The following is a 23423-nucleotide window of genomic DNA, read 5'->3' on the forward strand; positions in this document are numbered from 1 at the left end:
ACTCCATTAGCTCTGCACAAAGGCAAGGACCTCCAGGCAATTGTTCATTTGTTCTGGTGAAGCCAGATGCTTGCCCACAGCCAGATACACAAAGATGAAACTGTTTCTGAAACACAAATGTGATGTGCATGTGACAGTTAGAATATTACAAGAGTATTACAAACAGCTTTGAAATTCACAAACCACATTCATCGAAAATAAAGGCAGACAAAGAAGCTATTTTACATATCAATAGTTCACTATAAGCCTACTAGGCACCTCACACTCAATTAGAGCTTTACACTAAAACTCTTCTCCTTTCTTCTACCATCCCTCCACCCCAGTTCGTGGAAACTCCCTCCTTCTGTCTTCCTTGCATACCCACATCCAATCTGTCATCATGTTCTGTCTACTCTACCTGCAAAAGGTCTTTCAAATCCAGCCACGCCTCTCCAACGCCCATGTTGCTACTCCGGTCCGAGCCACAAGATGCTCTATGTCAAGTGATCTCTTACCAACTTTCCAAACGGCATCCCTGCTTCCACAGCCAGGGGGTCAGTGCTGCCTCATAGCAGCCCACTGTGGGTTTCTGAGATGGGAACCATTCACAGGAGTAGAAATCCCAGTCTTTCTCCTGCAGAGCTGCTGGTGGTTTCAAACTGCAGACCATGTGATTCGTAGCCCAATGAGTAACCACGACACCACCAGGAAGGGCTTCTTCTGAAAGAGCACAGCCACTACAATCCCTGTGGACCACTGTTCTAGTCTGACTCATGTGGGGCCTCTGTGAACTGAAATCTACTTGATGGCAAGGAATTTGGGGTTGTACTTGACGTCCTTGCTTATTTTATCCACGCCCTGCCAGATTGTCATCTTTTGCAATCTTTCTCTGAATATTTAGTCCACAGTTTTATACAAGGTGCCTCAAACGGTGCCTGCCCAACAATAGATGCCCAGTAGATGCCCAATGGCAAACATCCTATCTAACATTACCACTAGGTAAACACATCGGCATGTCAGCCAGATAGAGGATTTAAATGTCCTCGGTGACTTTGTTCTTTGCCGCTAAGCCACTTCATTTTGTATTCAACATCAAGATATGCTGAGTGGTACACTCTGCTCCAAATCAAAGACTAAAAGGCAATCTATTAATTAGAATAATGGATTTTAAATGCTGGACTTTCATTCTTAAAACCATCTTTCCTTGTACATAATCATTGAAAGTGCTTCCACCTCCCCCACACAAAAAAAGAAAAAAAGGTAATTATTGTCCTCTGGTAGGCCAGATACATGCATATTCTAGTAGAAACAAAGATAGTCTGTCAAGCATTTCCAAATGTGTAGGTTATTGAGAAGAACGTTTAACTAGCGGCATATGCTTCAAGTGAAGGCTTGGTGGTGGGGTTGCCTGGATTTTCCCTCAATGATTTCATGATTAAAATTAATTTCAAGGTAACCCATAAATTTATAATGAAGATATTTTCTTTAGGCTACTTTAAAGTTGGAAAGAAACCTCAGAGGGGTTGGATTAGCATGCTTAGTCTCTACCCTAGCAGTTTCATTTGTGACATTAGACACGTTCTTTAAGCAGCATTGCATTTTTAGTAGTTTCAAGGAAATACAAAAGAATCCCCTGACTCTTAGCCTTGCTCCATAATAATTTCTTCTCCTTATCTGGCTTTTTGAACATTAACAAAAGCTATCCTTCAGTGAAAAAATGTAATATACCCTCCACTAGTCTGAAGAGCATACAGACCAGACAGAAACGATCACCCCATGCGTCTGTAATACCTCTAAAATACTTAATACTATTTATGAAAGAAAACTGACCTGAACGTTTCCAGTAGCTTTCTTCATAAGCATTCACTTCACAGTCTGATTCAACATCTGGAAAGTTCCCTCTTCCCCCAAATGGCCTCACTGTTGATGAACTGACCCGGATGGGCTTATGTCCCATAAAGCCCTTCCTCTTGCCAACATCTGTCTGTTTATTTCAGATACAGAACAGACACTGAGCTTATTAACATGCAAACCCAGGGCTAGGTACAGGATAAAATTAAAGTGGAAACAGCAACAGGTAAGAAATGGCTCTCAAAAATTGGCACCAAGCCTCTGGCAAAGGCTCGACCCTAACCTAAGCCAATCACACTGGTCTATTTTAGGTTGTTAATCAGGGGACGGCAAGGAGAACCTGATATCATCTTGACCATTAATGGAGATGCAATGCAAATCAAAAATTGATGAGCATTTAAATCGTATTCCTCGTAGGGCTTTGGTGACTTTTACCGGAATCAGTTGGACAGAAATGTGGATATCATTTGACTTACGTGGTGAACTGCCACCAGAGCCCAAATGGACAATTGTCTGGGAGCATAAAGTGTTAGACAGATGCTCCTTAGGGACATGCTCATGCATATTAACTTTCTTCCCTGGCACGGGAAACAGAAAAGGACACTTGTAGTAAATTAATTTACTTAAAATTGGTCTTGCAGTTCCGACATGGGGCTACAGAAAGAGTCGTCAGCGAGCCAGGATAGGGCATGTTAATGAATGATGTCACCGCTGTGAGGGGCCGTTGAGTCTGACTCACAGTGATTCCTGGTATGACAGAAGGGAGGATGGCCCAGTCATACCTTCCTCTCAGTGAATAGTCTCTTCAATTTGTGTCGTTTAACTATGCGCATTGTAAAATAAGGGTGTCTTCATGAGCTTAGGGGTGCAAAACAAATTACTCCAGGGTCTGCCTGTCTGCTTTCGCCCTGAGAACGAACAGTTAGATGCGCCCTTTTCACATAAAAACAACCAAAGCAGCATGTGGTCCTGTGAAATGATTAATAGAAAAGTGACTGGAATTAATCACACACACAAGAGGAAGCCCAAAATTAGAGAGGGTTATTAAGATACTGTCTGCTGTTTTATCTCACCCCCTGATCACCACATTAACCTTGTTTTCTCTGCCTGTGCACTAAGGCAGGCCCACGGCAAAATGAGTCAGAAATTCACATCCGACCAGATCAGCGGATCAGTACAAAAGCCCCCGACAAGAGGCAGAGTTTTGCGTGATTCTAGATGTTTCTGCTCTGACGGCTTTTAGCGTTTACTCAATATGCTGTTCAAAGGCTAGCTGTAGAATATTATAGGAAGTTGATAAATGTGTGTTTCTTAAACCTTCTAATTGGTGTTGGGCTGCTAACCAGGTACCTGAAACCCACCAGGTGCTCCTCAGGGTCATGAAATGGTCACATGACTAAGAATGCAATCAGTGTGGCTGGATCATACACGCAGAAGCTGTTGAATTGGTCTATGCTTTGCTGTATTCATCCCTCAAGGGGAAGGTGGGGGGAGGAAGGGGAAACCAATCACGATGATCTCCATGTAACCCCCTCCCAGGGGGGACAGTCAACAGAAATGTGAAGGGAGACAGCGGTCAGTGTAAGACATGAAAAAAAAAAAGATAAATTATCAAGGGCTCATGAGGGAGAGAGGGAAGGAGGGACGAAGAGAGAGTGAGTGGGAGGGAACAAGCTGATACCAAAGGCTCAAGTAGAAAGAAAATATTTGCGAATGATGATGGCAACATATGTACAAATGTGCTTGACACAATGGATGGATGGATGGATTGTGGTAAGAGCCCAATAAAGTGATTTTCAAAAAATTAATAATTAAAAATTAAAAGTAAAAGTAAAGCATACCCAGCCTGTTTTTTTAAAATACACGCAATGAAATTAGCTCTTTGTGATCAAAGCAGTTATTCATGTCATAAGAAGGGAGTATATCATTCTCCAAAATGCACTTCAATAAATGCTATTTCCATAAAGCCTTCTGCCACAAATCATGAGTATGAGTCCACAAGCCATAACCATCTAAAGAGAATTTATGGAACTGTTAACATCTCTCTAAGAGTTCTTTGTGTCATTATGTCGTTGGGTAAAGTAATCATTTAAAATATTAACTAATTCAAAATGTTGGCATTATGACCATCTGCTTTATAGGTAATGATGTGTCCATGAAGGAAAAGCAAATGCTTTCTTTTTATTTCATTTTTCTCCACAGGCCAAAGAGCAAGTTTTCACTTATGCTCTGGCTCTGTTTGGATATCAGAATGGCTGAAAGCTCCCCAAATAAAGAGTTTACAAGTATATATATGAATATATAAGCCCATGTTCTTTTTGAAATAGCTGTAAGGAATCGAATTCCATTTATGACTGTCATTTTTAAAGAGGAAATATAACCTGGTATAGATCCCTTGAGAGTGCCCACAGGGGACAGAGATGTTTCTAATCAGCCTAAGTAGTCCTTTGTGTCAGAACCACTTTGCTAAATTTAAGAGCTAACTTCCAGATCCATGACATTTGGGGGATTTTCCTAATGTAGCTTTTGCTTTATTAGGGAAAAAGTATATATGTCATATATATTTATCCTGCCCCCTTCCCAGAATGGGAAAAACAAACAAACAAACAAACATGATTTTAAAAAGGCATGCCCTGGGAACAAATGTTCCTTGTGCTCCTTTAAGGTATCTTTCTTATATATATTTCAAAATACAATGACTCATAAGGAGTTTCTGGGTAGTGCAAATGCTGAAGGACTCTATTATAGCCCAAAGTTTGATGGCTCTAATCCAGCATAGGTTCCTGTGAAAAGAGGTCTGGTAATCTGCCTTCAGAAGATTTGGGCCTTGAAAACCTATGAGAAATTCTGCTCTGCACACATGGAGCTGTCAGTTTCAGACAACTCTATAGCTACAAATAACAACTAAGAAAATGATATACTACTGCTGGACGACTAATACTATGATGGAAACACGAATCAAATGGTGTGTAAGGTATGCTTCGTTCTGTCGGGATATGGGTATGTCCCACAATGGGCTGTTGTGGTGGATAGGTACCATCAAATCATTTGCAAAAGGTCCATAGCAACCCTATGTACGAAAGAAAGAAACTGCCCAGTCTTCTCCCAGCCTACATTCATTCTTAGATTTCACACGCGATCTCCCAGAAATGAGCGTCCTGGATTGTGTCTTCCCCAAATATTTATCAGCTTGGCCAGACCTTAGTTCACTGTACTGTGGTAGTGACCTAATCGGGTGTCAATTTAAGGATTAAGAGTGTAGGGGTGGAGTCTAGGCTGTCAATCTGGAAATAGCCAATGAGACTTCTGTGGGCATGGCCTTCTGAGAATTCTGGGAAATCGTACTTCCTCTTTGGAGGCGGAAGACACCTCTCTCTCAAATACTCCCTGGGAGACATTGCAGAAGACAAGCCACATGGATGCAACCAGACCTCAGAAGCCGGAGAAAGCCACAAAGAGTCCCCTGACAGCCCTGAGATGTTTCCAATGACACTGGATCCAAAGACTTTCTACCCACTGGCCTATGATCTTCTACGTTCAGCGTCATTGCATGTGTTTTGTGAGTCTGAAAAGGCCTTTATAGATTGGTATCGGACATATGACCTAGTATCGGACTTAGAACTTGATCTAGACTGAGCTGGGATGCTTCTCAATGTTCAATTGCTCTTGTATATAAATTTCTTTCTTATACACATATGCGTGTCCATGGATTTGTTTCTCTAGTCTACCCAGACTAACACATGTGGTCTGGCAGTTATGTAATGACGTAATTTGGCAGCTAAGTAATCAGTTCACTATGTACTCTGATGTACTCAGGTAATCAGCTGTATGGAGATTGAGAATGAATGCAACCAGTCACAACCCTCATCTGATTAAGGGGAGTTTCTCTGAGTTGAGTTTGCATCAACTTTTATCTTATAAGAGATTAACAAAAAGGGTTAGAGTGAAAGATGTGAGCAGAGGAGGGGCCTGAGTACCAGCCAAGAAAGACTAGGCAAGATCTGAGTATGTCCTTTGGACCGGGGTCCTTGTGCCGATGACAGGTGGAACTCTCCTAGGATAGCTGGGTCCATGCATGTTGAAAGAAGCCCAGCGCTCCCCACAGAGTGGATGGAGGAAGAGAGCTTTCCCGCCAGCTTTCTAACCTGTGAGAAGGTAAAGATCTGTTTGTTAAAGCCACGCACCTGTGTTATTTCTGATAGAGCAGTGCTAGAGAACTGAACCAGGGATCCTGGTCAAAAGTACTGTATCATACGCATCTATAGAGCTTGACTTGTCTTGAGGAAGAGCCTGGGTGTGCACTGAAGTTTAAGAATAATTAAAGAAACATTCTCTTTAAGGGGCCCAGAATCTACTTGAGTTGCCGTTGTGTCAGATGATCTTTTGATGTCCGGGACTCCTCAGCCAATGTCCTCATTTGATGACCCAGGCCAATGTTGTCTGTAAATACCAAACAGGTTGCTTGAGGCAGACTCCATTCTTTTTCATCAGTTTCCTCCCGTTCTTACTAGCTGATACTTTTTCCATGTGAATGGTCCAAGCCACAGACCATACTCTGTGTGTCTTCAATATCCCTTTTCCCTCACACACATGGCAACCCAGGATTTGATAACTCATCTGTCTCCAAAGAAAGCACTCATTTGAGTTATAGGATTTGTGTGTTTGTTTCTCGTGAGCTTTTTATTAAAAAGTCATTCTCATTTAACAGTGCCTGCACAAACCCATCAGGATTTAAAATAGCAGAAATGATGAGCTCCTGATGAAGTTTTTCCATTCTCCATTAACTTTTCTCCTTTACGTCTTGCTCTTTCTTTCTCACCAAGTGTTATTTGAAGTTGTTACGAAAAATACTAAAGGGATCATGTTTGATCTTTTTAGGATTTTTCACCCGACAGGCCACTTTTAGTAAAATCCCGTTTAAGAAATGGACGTGAAGAAAGTTGATAGTGACCAGGTGCTCAGGTTGGTTTAAAAAGGAGTTGAACTCAGAAAGCCCAAATGACTTAGAACGTGGGGAAGCAATGAGAGTATTCTTTTTCTAAAAGCTCAGTGTTTTAGCTTCCCAGCTCATGCACCAAAGGCATTTCAGCACATATGTGATCCAGAAGGTCAATCATATGAAATCCTATTTCCATTTTTTAAGCAATCCTTGGCAGTCTGCACATTTCTGAAATTGCAACTGTCGCGTTTCATACAAAATTATCATCCATGTCCTCTCAAGGTCAAACATGCTCCATTTTAGATTGCTAACATTTCAGCACGTACCTTTCATGTATTAAATCATTTTATCCTTAATAAGGAATTCAATAGACACATTAAATGCTCTCAATTGATTAGACTGTGCTAATTAATGTCATGTTGACTTTTCTCTCAATATAAATCACCTCTTAAAAATTAAGATATTAAAAGTGGCTTTAAATTTAGATGTTGGTATTCTGCTCCTGTCAGAAAATCCCTAGCATACTAAAATGCCTGCACGAACAGAATTGTGCTATAGATTTTACATTTTTCCAAAATATTAAAACGCATTTCTATTAGGAAAGTGTAAGTGATTCCAAAAATGCACTTTAAGGAGCTAACAAGGCATCTTGTTGCTGTTGTTTTTCAGTTGTCCAAACCCAAGCATTCTTACCACTGTATGAAAAAGGAAAATTGAATTTGGATTTTTCAATAAATGAGAGGTGATGGGTTGCCCACAGCTAGCCTGGCACAGTGCGATGAGAAAGGTCTTCCGTCTTCTTTTTCCCCCATCATCACTACTCATTTGCATTACTCTGTGTGCATTCATCACCCTCCCCCAACCACATCCCCAGCTAGCTCTCTCCCTATGCTGGCTACTGGCACTCCTCTGGAAAAGCAAGGCCGTTGAGATAGCTCAACAGTGGAGGGAATCTTATTCATAGATTACTCTTCCAAATGCAGTTACACTTAAAACTGTGATTTCAAAGTTAAAATAGGAAAAGAGACCTTTAAGGTCAGGCATGCAAGAAATAATGAGAAGACCTTTAGAGAGGACACATACTTTCAAACCCTCCCCCATGAAAGTGTTGGGACCATTCTGGAGATGTGTTTGGCATGTGATGGACCTCACTCAAGTCTATAGATCACAAAGCCATCCGGGTTTCTGCACCTTGCCATTTTCATTACTACCACATGAGCCTCTACCCATCACTGTCTGTGTGCATGGAAGTGTCACTGCTTCCAGGTACTTCCCATGAGTGCAGGTGTGACACTTGGCTTCCATCTGAATTTTTCTTCCTAACCCTAGTTTCCAGCTTCACCTTAGAACTCCATGTTCCAGCTCTTCATCCCATTCTTCCCCTCTGAAATTTCCTTAACTTTTTGAGGGAATAGGAGTAAGGAATATTCAGTGATTCTCCCCTTTCATCTTTGTCACTCTCGGATTCTGTGCCTCTTTGCACCATTTTTACCTCCATAACAAGACGTCTGATGTCTCGTTATGCTATTGGCTGTAGTGAACCAAACTTGAGGCATTTCATGATGATTTCCACTAATTTACTCATCATTCATTCATTCCCTCACCCATAAGTCAGTCATTCACTGAGATATATTAATGTATTCATAATTTCATCATTCTTGTTTTATTCATATTTTATGGTATGTCTTTGCTTATAATGAATGCACAATCTGTGGTCCAAAGACATGCTGGCCTCATTCCTTCTCACTTACTCAAGGATATATTTATCGTAATTCTTTCTCCCCTGTCCTAGTTCATCAACGTTTGCCTTTCTACTTCACATACTCAGTAAATTTTTAGTATGGCCTATGGTCACCTTTCCAGAGAAAGAGGGAGGAAAAAAACTCTCCAAAGACCCTACCTCTTCTTTCTGCTACCCCTATTTTTTTCTTATTTTAACCTCAAAAGTTTTCAGAAGACTTGCCAATATTTTGCTGTGTATTAGATATTTCTGTTTTCTTGAGAACATAATATCTTTAGGTTTTGTCCCCAGATCTCCACCAAAACCATTCTTTTCAATGACATCAATGTGGCAAAGAACATTGTTCAATTCTCCGGCTTCAATGTACTGGATTTGATAGCATGATCTCTCTTTGTGAATCCCTCCCACTGCTTTTTCTTATTGTATTGTCTCTTCTTCCTGTCATTGAAATAGATCAGTGACCCAAGCTTGCTCTTAGGTACTTTTATCTTATGGTGGCACTGTGGATTAGGTGTCCAACTACTAAGCTCAAGGTAAGCAGTTCAAACACATCAGCAGCTCCACTGGGAAAAGATGCTGTCTCTTCCTGAAAAGGTGTACCCGCTAAAGAAAATCCTTATTGGCTCACAATGTTGAAATTAACTCAAAACCATTGGGTTTGGTTTTAGTTAAATTTAGATGCTAAATGTTTTTATTTTGTTCTGATTTTGCAATCTATAGTTTTATGTCTCTCAGATTAAAGCCTCCAGCATTTACCTCTACAAGAAGTGCCAGATTCTTTCACCAGCGATCTAACCAGAACCTATGCTTAGATCTATCAAAAGTCTTACAACTTGGGGACATCAGAAACAGCTATCTAAACCTGAACTTGATCCTCTTCCATTGTTGCTGTTGTTGTTATCAGGAACCATTGAGTCAGAAAGCCACCTAACCATGTTGATTGCAAACAACACAGAAACTGATAGTATAGAGGTAAGCACTTTTTTAGGTACTCTGTGAAGTCCAATTCAAGGATTTAACAAGTAATTTTGTATAATTATTATAGAAAACAATGAATTATTGTGTTAGAATTAGGATTTTTTTTTCTTTTAAGCAAAAGGGAAGAAATTTACTGGAGCCCATCTGGGAAACCATAGAGGGGCCCAGCATACCCTACTGTGTAGGCATGCCCAGCAAAGTGTCACACCATTCAATGTACCCACATGTCCCAGAGGGACTCAGCTTGAGCCAAGGCCCAAAGCCCCAGGACTGGTGGGGGTGGGGACTAATGGGGATTTTTACTGATAAAATTCACGTTGTTTTAGAAATCATAGAGGCCATTCTTTTTATTCTAAAGTTAGAAAACTTAGAATTGTTCAAGTAAAATGCCTAGCTACACAGAAAATCTGTCAGAAATACTTCAGAGAAAACTTGTCCCAAAAAGTGTATTAAGAAAGTTATCTGTGATATTAATGAAAATTTTATAGGAAAAAATATAACTGAGTTTAAAAACAAATCTGAAATTGTGATAAACAAAAACAAATTCCACAATTGTGAAAATATTTACTATTGTTTTTACAATATTTTGATACCCAATAAATGGAATATATTTATTATTTAACAATCCACAGGAAATGAAAAATCCTTTCAACGCAATCCTCTACAGAATCCTATTTATGTTGGCTTTTGTCTTTCATTTTTCATTTTCAAATATTTTTTCATAATAGCAAAATAGAGTCCCAAATCCCCAAAACACTGATCTTGAGAAAATTCTGGCACCTAGCCATTCCATAGGAAAAAATTCCATAGCCATTCCACAGGACAAAATTCCATAGCCATTCCATTGGACAAAATTCCATGGCCATTCCACAGGACAAAATAGAATGACTCCATAATGTTGCTAAGGCTATAAATCTGTAAGGAAGTAATGCCACCACTTTTCCCATGGAGTATGTGGCAGGTTTGAATCACTTACTGGTGAGCATTTTAGCCACTGTGCCACCAGGGCTCCATCAATGGAAATTAGCTGTTGGTATGGTGTGCTCTAAACTAGATACTTCACAGGGATGTAAACTCACTGCCATTGTTGTCAATTCTGAACCAGAGAGGCCCTGTAGGACAGAGTGCACTGCCCTTGTGGGTTTCTGAGACTGTCCCTTTTTACTAGAGTCAGAAAGCTTTGTCTTTCTTCTGTGGTTTAGAAACTGGTGGTTTCTAACTGCTGACCTTGGGATTGGCAGCTCAGTGTTTAAACCACTATGCCACCAGCGCTCACTCCATGGATGTATCGCTCATCTAAAAAGGGTAAGTCCCCTCCCCCCCCCGCCCAAATACCACAGAGTTCACAGAGAGGAGGCAAAACTTAAAGCATTCACTCCAAATTAGATTACAAATCCAGTGACTGACCATCGAAATACATCATAGCTACTTGTGCTCAGTTGCCCAGATAATTGTGATAAATTAGTTTGCTAAGTTCTCCATCTTTGCACTTTGCAAATGGACTCCATGAAAGAAACAGAACTCAACAAGCACGGCATGAGGATCCCCTTGACTTCTACCTCTGGAAAGCGCGCGCACACACACACACACACACACACGCACGCACTGACTGAAAGCACTACATCAAAACTCAAGCACTATATTAAAAACCAAAAGATATGTATATTTCTTCCATTCAGAGCCAGAAGAAACTGAACCTCAGTTTGGGAAACTCCAGCTTCCTTGTAGCTTCCAAGTTTTGCAATACAATACTCATTTCATTTCAACAAACCAGAACATTTTGTACCAGACAAAGCATGCATGAGCCATGAAATTCTCTGAAGAGAAGACACACTGCCTTCAGAGGGTCACTTAATTCTTAAGGAGTGTTGGGCATCATCTAGACAGAAGATAAAGTCCATTATAAAATAAGAATTCTAAATGAGGACCATTAAAGTTTGGATGTTTATTTATATTTAAATTTGCCTTAGAGAGAGAGGGAGAGAGAGGAGAGAGAGAGAGAGAGAAAGAGAGAGAGAGAGAGAGAGAGAGAGAGGGGGGCGGGGAGAGTTTTCTCTTTTTCCTCATCCAGAGTTCTTCGGCCAGAGCTTTTCATTGGTGGAAATGGAATTCTTTCCCCATCCTAGCTACATCTTCCTAGGCATGAGCCACAAGTAAGTAACTTGTTAAGCCAGGTGAGGACCCTGGCCTCAGCCCAGATTATGCTTTGGTTCCAGAGGAGGTACCACGTTCACACTGTCTCCTCAAGGTAACCAACCTGGCCAAGCTCCTGCATGACCAGGTGACCGTGCCGCAGCTCGACAGCACTCACAAAGTTGCTCGTGCAAGCACAACTTAGAACGCTTACCGTTTTATTGCTTCTTCTTGTCTCCGGCGTTTCTCATTCTTCTCCTTCAAGTAGGCCATATTAGTTTCGTTTCTCTGGCGGTCATTTTCGCGAGCAATGTCTGACGCATTCTGGATAACCAAGCCATCGTAGGCCTTCATCCCCAGGTCCTCAATGTACCGGAGGAATGCATCCAGAGCATCCTCCTCGGGGTGCGAGCTCATCATCTTGGAGGAGATCATGTGTGAGAAGAGCGCGTCCTGCAGAATGAGAACACAGCGGACCGTCATCCATGGCAGAAATGAAAGCAAAATGCCGCGGTTGATCCCGAGGATCTTGTCAGGTCAAGTCTCTAGTGCTTATGTTGGAATTTATTCAAAGACAATGTCTTATTAGAAATTACCAACAATTGTAGCATTTTTAGTGACTACTAGTGTTGTAGCAATATTAGCAGGAGTCTTGGGCATTATCTAGACAGAAGATAAAGTCCATTATAAAATAAGAATTCTAAATGAGGACCATTAAAGTTTGGACTTTTATTTATATTTAAGTTTGCCTTAGAGAGGGAGAGAGAGAGAGAGAGAGAGAGAGAGAGAGAGAGAGAGAGAGAGAGAGAGAGAGAGAGAGAGAGAGAGAGAGAGAGAGAGAGAGAGAGAGGATCTTTCTGGCACTGAAAGATAGCTTGATGTGTAATTCCTGTGCTGGAGGAGGAATATTTGACTTAACTGATTGGGACTATAATTCTGTGGTCTCAGAATGTCATCCCTAGAACTAGTAAGATATATCAGATTCAAGGTTCACTTCATTCTAATGGCCCTAAAGATCTTTATGTTCAGTCCCAAATAGAATCATATAAGTATTTGGTAAGGATGGTCTTGTGTGCCTTTTCATTATAGATTATTTTTATGAATCTGAATTATTCATGTACATTATATTGGTAAACAAGTAAATACATAGTTATAATATGATTTGTCTTAGGCAAGATCCTTTTAGGAACTCCCCCATTATTGTCTGGAATAATGTGTTAACTCAGCACCATAGATCACTAGAACAAAAGTTAATCTTAACCAGTCTGAAATTGCCAACAGCGATAACTGGCACATCGTAAACTGGAAGGTTTTAAAATCAGAATGGCAGGCAAGATTCCTGAGCAAACAAAACCAAAACCACATAAAGCAAAACACAAAGCACTTATGACTTTCGATCCCTCCCCTTGACTGTTAATTGTAAACCGATGGCGAGAATAGTCCCCACACAGGTTGTTATGAAGATTAGCAGAGGTGATGAGTGGTAAGAATTTAGCATATAATTTGGCAATCAAGCACATGTGATCAGTGTTCACTAATGTTACCATAAATGTGTGGGAGGGAATTTGTCAGAGACGGTCATGTGTAAGGTGTGTATGTGAATGGAGGCATGCTGGCTATGAAAGCATGTTTTCCTGGATGTAAATGTTCTAAATGCACCAACTCGAAGGTTGTATGAGAAGGCTTTCCTCAACCCACTTTTCAAAAAGAATGAAAATATACTACTTATACAAGCAAGCTTAACAAGAGTTGCTGTTTTTAGTTGAATATTCCTTGTCATAGTGAATATCGACATGTTTGAGTCAGGTAGAAAAATCAACATCAAAGTGCATTAGTACGGGGGGAAAAGTTGCCACTTACAAGTTATGTCATCCTGTCATCTTTAATTTTCTCTAAAATCTCAAAAAGTATTTTGAAACAATCAGATCGACTGGTTAATATAGAAGCCCCAGTCTTTTCTTTCTTTTGTGGCAATCACCCATTCTTTCTACTCTGATATTTTTTACAAGTATAATCATATTCTATAACCTGATCGTAACTATGGAAACTTAGGTTCTTATCAGAATGAATTAGCATTTCTGCTTTCAGTTAACCCATATATTATTTGAAGCTCTCTATGAATGTAAGAATGTGCTCCTCAGTTTGTGTGGCCTGTTAAAAATAGATGGTAAAAGAATTGTTTGTTGATTCATGATTTTTTAGTTGTTCTTTTTATTAGGTGTGGTTTGATTTTAAGCTTTAATGTACTGGCAGCACACGAAACAGCCTTTTAATTCCAACTATCTAATGTATTGAACTGTATTTTAATACCAGCCAATCAGATTAGCTGTTTAAGTGGCGGTCATACGTAGGAATAGGAAATTAATGCTAAAGAAGATTTGAACATTTGGTGAAAAAAATACAAGGGTTTATTTCTAAAGCATTGTTACTACTGGGATTTCGGCACTGTGTGAGTTCAGATTAATAATAATAAAACAAATATCTACATAACATTATGGCAATTCATTCTACCACAGTTAAGCCGGGCAGCTCCGTACTACATGGATTCTGGAGGTATGCCTCAGGAAGATGCTCACTCCCACTCTGTCCTAGAGCACAAAACATATATTTTCCAACCATGTAAGGCATTCTATAAAACCCATCCTACTATATCCCCTTCAATCCAAATGACACCAGCCATTCACGCCACAGTTTAACATTACAAATGCAAGGTTAATTGTTTACCTCTGGAATCTGATGATCTTCCTAAATCATCTTTCATAATGACTAGAGTGTAAATCATTTTTATTTTGAAAAATAAATCCAAATAATTGTACTAGAAGGTATTTTGAAACCTGGCATTATCAGGTTTCAAAAGAAAGTGCGATGAAAATTCCTGAGATAAAATCAACCATAGAATCATAAAGCTTCCACTGTCAAAGAGTTGATTTCAGCTCAGAGCAACCCTCCAACTACGGCTTAGGAGACTCTAAGTCAGTGGTTCTGAACCTTCCTACTGATGTTCTGGTGATACCCAAACATAAAATTATTTTTGTTGTTACTCCATAACTGTAATTTTGCTACTGTTATGAATTGAAATGTACATATCTGATATTCAGGGTGTGTTTTCATTGTTACAAGTTGAACATAATTAAACATAAGTAAAGCATAGTGATTAATCACAAAACAATGTGTAATTATATAGTGTGAAGTATTTATGCGTTTTCTGATGGTCTTAGGCAACCCCTGTGAAAGGTCATTGGACCCCCAAAGGGATCTCAACCTACAGGTTGAGAAGCCCTGCTCTAAGTCCTTATAGGAGCAGACAGTTCATCCTTTTCCTGCAGAGCAGCTGGTTGGCTTGAACCACAAACTGTGCCTTTATCACGACAACGGTTAATCCACAGATCTATCAGGGCTCCTAGTGAAGTTTCCAGTAATATAATTTGGATGAATACTGTAAACAGGCTCCTATTAGAGAATGATTTAATTCTTTGATCAGTCATTGATTCAAGAGTTTATTGAGCAGCTAGTCTAAGCCAGGCACCGAGGAAGACAGAATAGCCAAAAAATGCCCTTTCTAGATATTCACAGTGGACAACAGATGACAGCATTGATTAAGTTGAGAGTGGAGGCATTCACTTCTTTGTCATGGTTTATTGCCACTATTATTGAGGGTTATAAATAATACTATTTAACAATAACGTCGAGATTTCAAAAACAAATTTATGAAGCCCCATGCATCCAAGTTGACCCAACTGATGTTAACTTCTCATGTGTAAAGTCGAACTGAGGCAGGGTAGAGAGTTTGTGCAATAGGCTGCTAACTGAAAGGGCAGCGGTTTGAAACCATCAGTCACTTCAGAGGGAAAAGATGAAGCTTACACAGGCAGTTCTACCCGGTCTCATCGAGTTGCTGTGAGTCAGAATCCGCTCTGTGGCAGGCAGTGTGGCTTTAGGTTTGGGATCTTTGCAAAGCGAACCATCATGCTTTTTTCCTCACTATATTCAAACACCCCAAACTTTCTGTTCATAAAAACAATACCCAACCCATGCCTTCAAGTTGATTTCAATTCATAACAACCCTGAGACCGAATAGTCGTGCCCCACAGAGTTTCCAAGGCTCTGTGTTTCGTCAAAGCAGGCTAGCACATCGGCTCTTATGGAGCTGCTGGTGAATTCAAAAGTCTGGCGCTTCAGTTTGCAGTCAAGTGCTTAACCACGGCGCCACTGAACAGCTAGAGCATTTGACCATATTTGCCACCCCGGGACTTCTAAAAATGGACTTAGACTGTGTCAAGCATGATACATGTAGCAGGTGGTTTGCAATGTAGAGAGCTTGTAAAGTCGTTCTGAGAGTTATAACTGAGCCAAGCAGTATGGCCTGAAAGTCCCAATTAGGTGCCCTAGGCCAATACCACTTAGGGCAAATTAATTGACCTCTTCAAGTGTCAGAAGAACCCTGGTTCTGGAGTGGTTACACATTAGCCTGCTGAGATCTGAAAAATCAGCAGTTCAAAACCACCAACAGCTTCAAGGGTGCTAGCCCGGGCTTTCTACTCCTGTAAACAGTTACTGTCTCAGAAACTCACAGGAGACTGTTATACATACCCTGTCCTATGGGGTTACTGTGAGTTGGCACTGACTTGATGGCTGTGAGTTTGGTTTTTGTTTGAGTGTTCATCAATGTACACATCTTTAAAATGAAGATCATAGTTGTACTTCTCTCCATATTTGATTGCGAAGATCCAGTTAGAAACTAGACACTAATATGAAACTATCTAATAAATAAGACGCTAGCTATTGTTTACTAATTGGAGTGCTGGTGGTGTATTGGGCTACTAACCACATGGTCGGCAGTTTGACTCCACTGCCATTCTGAGGGAGGGAGATGAGGTTCTCTCCTTCCACAAAGATTTGTAGTCTCAGAAACCTTAGTGTGGCAGTCACATAATCTCCTGTCAAATTGTATAAAAGGGTGGAGTCTACCCTGTCAATCAGGTTATAGCCAATGATGCTTCTGTGTGGCCATGGCCGTCTCCTGAGGATGCTAGGAACTCCTGTTTTCCTCCCTGGAGGTGAGACACATGCTTCATCTTCCTGCTGACAACAACAAGGAGCTATGCTGATGAAGCCAAAGCCCTGGAGCTGGAGGAAACACGTGGAGACCCATGACTACATTGAGATGCTTCTAATGCCACTGGATCCACAAGACCTTTCTACCCACTGGCCTATGATCTTCTTGCATTAGGCACCCTTGCATGAGCTGGGTGACTCTAAAGAGGAATTTCCGGACCAGTATCAGACATATGGACTTGATCTGGACTGGGCTGGAATGTTTTCTCAATATACAATTGCTCTTTTATATAAAACTCTTTCCTATACACATATGAGTATCTATGAATTTGTTTTCTAGACAACCCAGACTAACACACCTATGAAGTCATTTTGTTCTGCTCCACAGTGTCACTATGAGTCAGATTTACTTAATGACACCGAGTTCTGGTTTAACACAAACATGGCTGGTACAATGGCTAAGGGTCCAGCTGCAAGCTGATGGGCAGTTCGAACCCACCAGCCGCTTTGTAGGAGAAAGATGAGGCAGTCAGCTTCCATAAAGACTACAAACCTGGAAGTTATGTATTGCTATGAATGAGATTCGACTGATAATAGCTTTCCCCTTTGTTTTAAACTATTACTATGGTCTTAAATACTAACCAAAATTTGCAGGTTCAAGTCTACCTAAGAAGAAAAACCTAACTCTCCACTTCAGAAAAGCAGCCATTGAAAACTGTATGGAACACAGTTCTGTACACATGAGGTTGAAAAGTGTTGTTATTAGTCTGTCCAGTCTGTGCCAACTCATCGCGACCCTATGTACAACAGAGCAAACCCTGCCCAGTTCTGCCCCATCCCCACCATTCTTCTTATGTCTAAGGCCATTGTTGCAGACACTGGGTCAATCCATCTTATCCAGGGCCTTCCTCGTTTTTTTTCTGCCCCTGCGCTTTACCAAGCATGATATCTTTCTCCAGGGCAACCTCTTTGGAAGTAGCATGGAGTTGGACTCAACAGTACGTCACATGGTAACTTTACTGTTAAATGTTTTTCACTAGATTCAGAATTCTGGGCTGCAACCAGGATAAGTGTACTTTACCGTGGATGGAGATGAGCACAATATTTAGTGCAGTTCAACTTTCTTCCTCACAGATTTGCAAAGGGTGACCAAGGAAGGGTGAATAGATACGATTCCCTATCCAAATACCTGTAGATGCGTGACCCATCTTTTATGCCACACTTCAAAAAAATAAAGGTTTGGGGACAGATGGGCCATAGACCTATGGTCATCTAGTACAACCTAGATCTCCATCTTTCCAAGGTGATTCTTCAGCAACTGGATTATGTATGAACTCATTCATGAACTCCATACAGGAGATTGGCACTGATGTTATGTGTCTGCATCATTGTAAGTGCTCCCCACAGTCAGAACACACAGACAAATGTAATCATAAATGTGCTTCTCTTTCAAACATTTGTATCTATAACTAAAATCGATGTTGGAGAGGTATGTTCTATACCACTAAGTACTTGTCTGCATTTTGGCTGCTGTCTAATCAATTAAGTCAATTTCTGGCCCTTGAAAGGCAACCATGCAGTCTGGAGAACCCGATTCCTAATGTCAGCGTCTTAAAACCATGCTGTAGAGTTGACTCTGACCCAATAGCGACCCTGTGAAGGATTTTGGGGACAGTAAATTTTAGAGAGGCAGATAACCCCATTTTTCTCTCATGGTGTCAAGAGTTTGAAGGTTTGAATTATCATCCTTGTAGTTAGTAGTTCAACACCAGATAGCAGGTGCAAGAAAGTACCTAGTTATAAATAGGAAAACTTCTATCCTCCATGATAGGTACCATATATACTTGTGTATAAGCCAAGTTTTTCAGTACATTTTTAATGCAGTTTTGGGGGTAAAATTAGGTGTCTCGAATGATACTTGGGTTGGCTTATACTAAAGTATATATGGTAATATCTCCAACTAGATCAGGGTAAATAGAAGAGCCTACCTCCTTGTGGTGTGTCACTGAGTTGAATCTGACTTACAGTGGTTCTATAGGGGAGAGTAGAGCTGTCCTATAGGCTTTCTCTACAGAAGCATGCTGTAGTATCTCATTCCTGTGGAGTCGCTGGTGGTTTTGAACTGCAGATCTATCCATTAGCAGCCAAGTTTGTAACCTCTGTACCATCAGTGTTCCCCTAATAATCCTTACCTGACTTCACAACAGCACATAGGATATCCATGGCAACAGAATGGATACAATTTAAGGGGAACTTTGGCTTTTCTGGAGACAGCTTTTGATTTTACTGTCCATTGACTGCAAGCCTCAATGTCCACATTTTGAAACCACTGGCCTCTCCACAGGAGAAAGACTGGACTTTCAATGCTGGTAATCTCAGGAACTCACAGGGGCAGTTCTACTCTGTCCTGGAGTGTTGCTACGAGTGAGCATCAACTCAAAGGCAATGAGTTTGACTGGGGTTTTGGTGTAGGGAGACAAGAAGTCCTGATGTCACAGTGGGTTACACAGGAACGGCAAACATCAGGGTTGGTGGTTCAAATCCACCAGCAAGTCCTGAGGAGAAAGAGGAGGCTGCCTGTTCCCACAAATATTTACAGTCTTGGAACCCCCCCAAAATCAATGGTTTAGTTCTGTCTTGGGGGCTGTTATGAGTTGGTATTGACTCAATGGCAGTGGATGGGAATCTGCAGATACTTTTACTCAAAATAATTTAAAAATCATGGCATCCTCTGGAATAGTGAGTGGCATCTCTGGTTGTGGCCTACCGGGTAGATGTGTTTTCTTTGGTTTGCTTGTTGTTGATGTAAATGATGCAAATTTTGTTGAGCTTCCCTTGCCCCCCTTGAAATGTTTAGCCAACATTTACAATATGGGAAATTGCATGCCACAATTTGGGTCTCCGGAGTCTCTTGAACTGTTAACAAGTTAGATAGCACAAGGCCTCACTGTCCCTTGGCAGCCACTGGCTGGAGCAGGCACAGGGAAGCCCCTTCTTCCAAGGCCTGTGTGTGCCAGGACTGTCCAATCCCCAAAGCTCTCAAAGGCTGACTGTACCAGCTAGTCTCACCTAGCTGTGTGGCCTGCCTTACTCCTGATTCCACTGGACTTTCTGTTCTGAATCTTTCAAACAAACGTGCTTCTGAATGTCAGTACAGATGCTTATCTGCCGATGCCAGTCATGTTTTGACTATGAAATATTAGGAATTGTGGGAAAGCACCCGGAATCACTGAGCATGAAATCCCTACCACACAGGACTACATCCATGTCCTCACTTGACGTGTCTCTTCCCCAGCTGTACTGTGCATGCGTGAGACATTTTTGGTCTCGTTTTTGGCCTGCCACGCTTAATGCCAGTACACTTTGATATAAGTTACAAGCGTTGCCACAAATCCAATTAGCTAGTGAATCGCGATGCTTCATTGTATTAGTTCACTTCCTTGGTTTACTTCCTGCTGACCACACCCTGAAGGAATCCTGTTGGCATTGCTGGGTAAAGTGATGGACTTTTAACCACAAGGTTGGTGCTTTGAACCCACCAGTTACTCCTGGGGGGTGTGGGCGGAGGGGAAGAGGAGGCGCTCTGCTCCTGTTACGATTTACAGTCTTAGAAACCCTATGTAGGGTTACTCAGAGTTTGGACCACCCTCTTCACAAAATAAGTATAAAATAGTGTGGCGCTTCCCAGGGTTTAAAACTTTACTCAGCCAGGATGCACCAATGTAAAGTACCTGGATTCAGACCATATTTAAAACTCTCAACATCTAGCTATTTATTAAATTAATCATTTTTCATATTTCCTTTAAATCTTCTTAGTTTCACTGTATTTCACCAATGCTGAGCTCAGAGTTTCATGTAGTAGTATTTTTCTTTACAGTTGTTTCCTCTGAAGTGAAAAGATTTACTATATATACTTTTAGAGAATAAAATATAGATATTGCCACTGCCGTTAAGGTTGTAGGTCTTCATATTAGTAGCTAGCTGACCTCATCTTTCTCCTGAAGAGCAGCTGGTGGGTTTGAACCATGAAACTTATGGTCAGTGGTTGAATGCTTACCCACCAGCAAGTACTCAAACCAAATTAGAAACTCATTGCCATCAAGTCAACTGTGACTCATAGTGACCCTCTGGGGTTTCTGAGATTGCAACTATTTTTGGGAGTAGAAAGCCTCTTCTTTATTCTGGTGGTTTCACACTGCTGATCTTGCAAATAACAGGCCCAATGGGTAACCACGATGCCGACAGGGCTCCTTAGCAGTACTCTAGGACTCCTTAAAAACACATAATTTTAAAAGTCCAAGTGGACTCCATAGACCTGGGGAGATTTCCCTTCCTCTTCTCTACCTTTCTATAACTGCTGTTGTTTCTATCCATGGAACCCAAGAAGATGGAACACCACATAACCTTCATTGGTAAAACAAACCAAAAAAAAACGAATCAAAAACATTGGGAGCATTTTGTAAAGCAAGTATTTGTAGAAACAAACTATTAACTACACTCCCACATATATGTGGGTGATTCCATGTGGAAATCAAGGCATCAATTTTGTGCAGCCTCACATTCTATCAGACAGCATTTAATTTGTCACTGAAAGGCATTGAGTTTGAGTTCGTCTGAGGTACAGACACCATGTGCTTAATTACAGGCTGTTGGAGAAGAGATATGCATATACAGAAGGAATCAGATAAATATTAGACATGTCAGCGTACTTTACACACATGTGTACAGATTTATTTTTCTTAACATTCAGAACACGTACTTCCCTCAGTTTGATACCCTGCGTTATGGGATCAACTACTCTGGCTCCATCAGAATCAGCTCAAGCAGATGTGTGTACTGACTTGCCAGGAAGACCCATAGGATGGACCATTTATTCCCATTTACAAAATGCAGGGTTCTGTGCATACTAATGCGCACCACCTAAAGGAATTAGTCCACTCTCCTTGTCCTGGGCATTGGCTCTTTTTTCTCTTCTTAGACAGCTTATCTAGAATTTCCGAAATGTAATTGTTCTCTCTCTGAAGACCTAAAGTTATAAAGACCACACTAGGTGCTCATTTGTCACATTCACTGAGAGCTAAAGGTATAGGGATGGGGTGTGGGGAAATCCTGATTAGGAACAGGGTTGCTCCTCAATTCTAGTTATTTAGTGAGAAACTCTTTAAAGTCTTTAAATATAAGCCAATTGTTAATTCTCTGTGATGCTATTACTAAATTCTATCTCACCCTCTTAGTATAATGCTATTGGTTAAGGAACAGCACAACTTACACAAGTAAATCAATTTTCTGAAGAAAAGTGTGTACAGTTTGCATTTGCATTGGTGTATTTCCATTCATGCATGCACAGGCAAGACTTGCACTCCCCAAATCTTCTGTTCTTACATTTGCAAATGCTACCTGACTTAATACTGTGAGGAAGTTATTTGAATTTGAGTCATTAATATTTAATTGTCCCTCCCATTTTTCCAAATGTCCTATCTCCTCTGAAATAAAGAATCACATTTTGTTCAGCAACATTGATCCCATCAAATAAGTTTTGCAAGTCAATCTGACTATTCGTTTTATTATGACCATCAGGAGAAAGAGATCTTTTGCATTTTATCCATGTGCCTGGACTTATGTGAAAACACTTGATAAGTGGAAATAAAAGCATTGACTTAATCAGTCCTCCTATACATATGTAAAATGAATATGCAAATTCATAGTGACAATTAGCTGACTTTGTGTAGGCTGAAAGCAACAGAATAGATCTCTGGTTATAATGCATAACCCATGAAAACCATGTGAAATTGTTTTTCTGAGGAAAGTCATATCTTTCTGAGGAAAATCAAAACTGAGTCCTGTAATTTCACTTCGATTGCTTATGAGGCTCCACACCCACCCCAATGGTCAGACTGATTTCTCATTCTCAGTGCCATCATCGAAATGCAGCTGTTCTCTGCTCAACATTGGAAATGTCGACGTTACACCAAGAAAGCTTGTGGAAGTGACTACAAAGACAGTGATTGCCTTTTTCTTAGAAAGCAGATTCCTTTGGAATGAGTTTTTCTTCACTGCCTGCTTTTCCAAAATGAGTAAGTTGAACAGGACCGCGTTATTGGAGCATCATCAGAAGGCAGGTATCTCCCCCACCTTCAAGGTTGTCACCGTGTGATCTGCCAATGCTCCCGAAAGACTCTTTTCACTCATATTGGGACCCATGCAAAATGCCACTGGTTGAGGTTTTTTCCTAAGCCTCGGGCCAAATGGTCCCAGACGCTTACAAAGCAGGATTTGCAAAGTAGATGTAGTCCGTTTATAAATTGCTGACTGGAGCTACAATAAAAAAATATGTAATTGGATTGCAAGTCTATGATTTATTCATTAAAAAAACGTATCAATCTTTTTGTCTCTAGGATTTTGGCATTTCCTCTCCCTCTAAACTTTATAAATGCCTCAAGTCGATGGGCTTCTCTATAATCGAAGTTGTAATATTTTTCTCAGGTCTGTTTTCACTCATTTTCTAAAGTCAATGTGTGTCACAGAGACACCCCCCCCCCGCCCTTTGCCAAGTTGGCAGGCATATGTTACACTTTCCTAAAAAAAAAAAAAGTTGGCATTTATAATGCATGTTTACTTATATTAATTTTGTCCTTAGCACCTGGCATCATAGAAAATACACTGGGGACTTATCTTAAATGTAAAGGAGTAGAAGGTGAGTTTATTTGCACTGTTGCTCTATATTTATTAATCTATGATTCTTCATTA

The 23423-nt window shown here is 40.6% G+C and overlaps 1 protein-coding gene across 1 annotated transcript in view; it reads right to left on the minus strand.

Annotated features, from left to right (window-relative positions):
* The window catches only part of NYAP2 (neuronal tyrosine-phosphorylated phosphoinositide-3-kinase adaptor 2), a 292811-nt gene extending 280755 nt beyond the window's left edge, over positions 1 to 12056 (minus strand). The window contains exon 1 of the mRNA XM_075528843.1: positions 11836 to 12056. Coding sequence (XP_075384958.1) covers positions 11836 to 12056 — 221 coding nt within the window. The remainder of the gene's footprint in view (positions 1 to 11835) is intronic.
* Between the last annotated feature and the right edge of the window lie 11367 nt (positions 12057 to 23423).

This window comes from Tenrec ecaudatus, chromosome 13 (genome assembly GCF_050624435.1).
Source record: "Tenrec ecaudatus isolate mTenEca1 chromosome 13, mTenEca1.hap1, whole genome shotgun sequence".
NCBI lineage: Eukaryota > Metazoa > Chordata > Mammalia > Afrosoricida > Tenrecidae > Tenrec > Tenrec ecaudatus.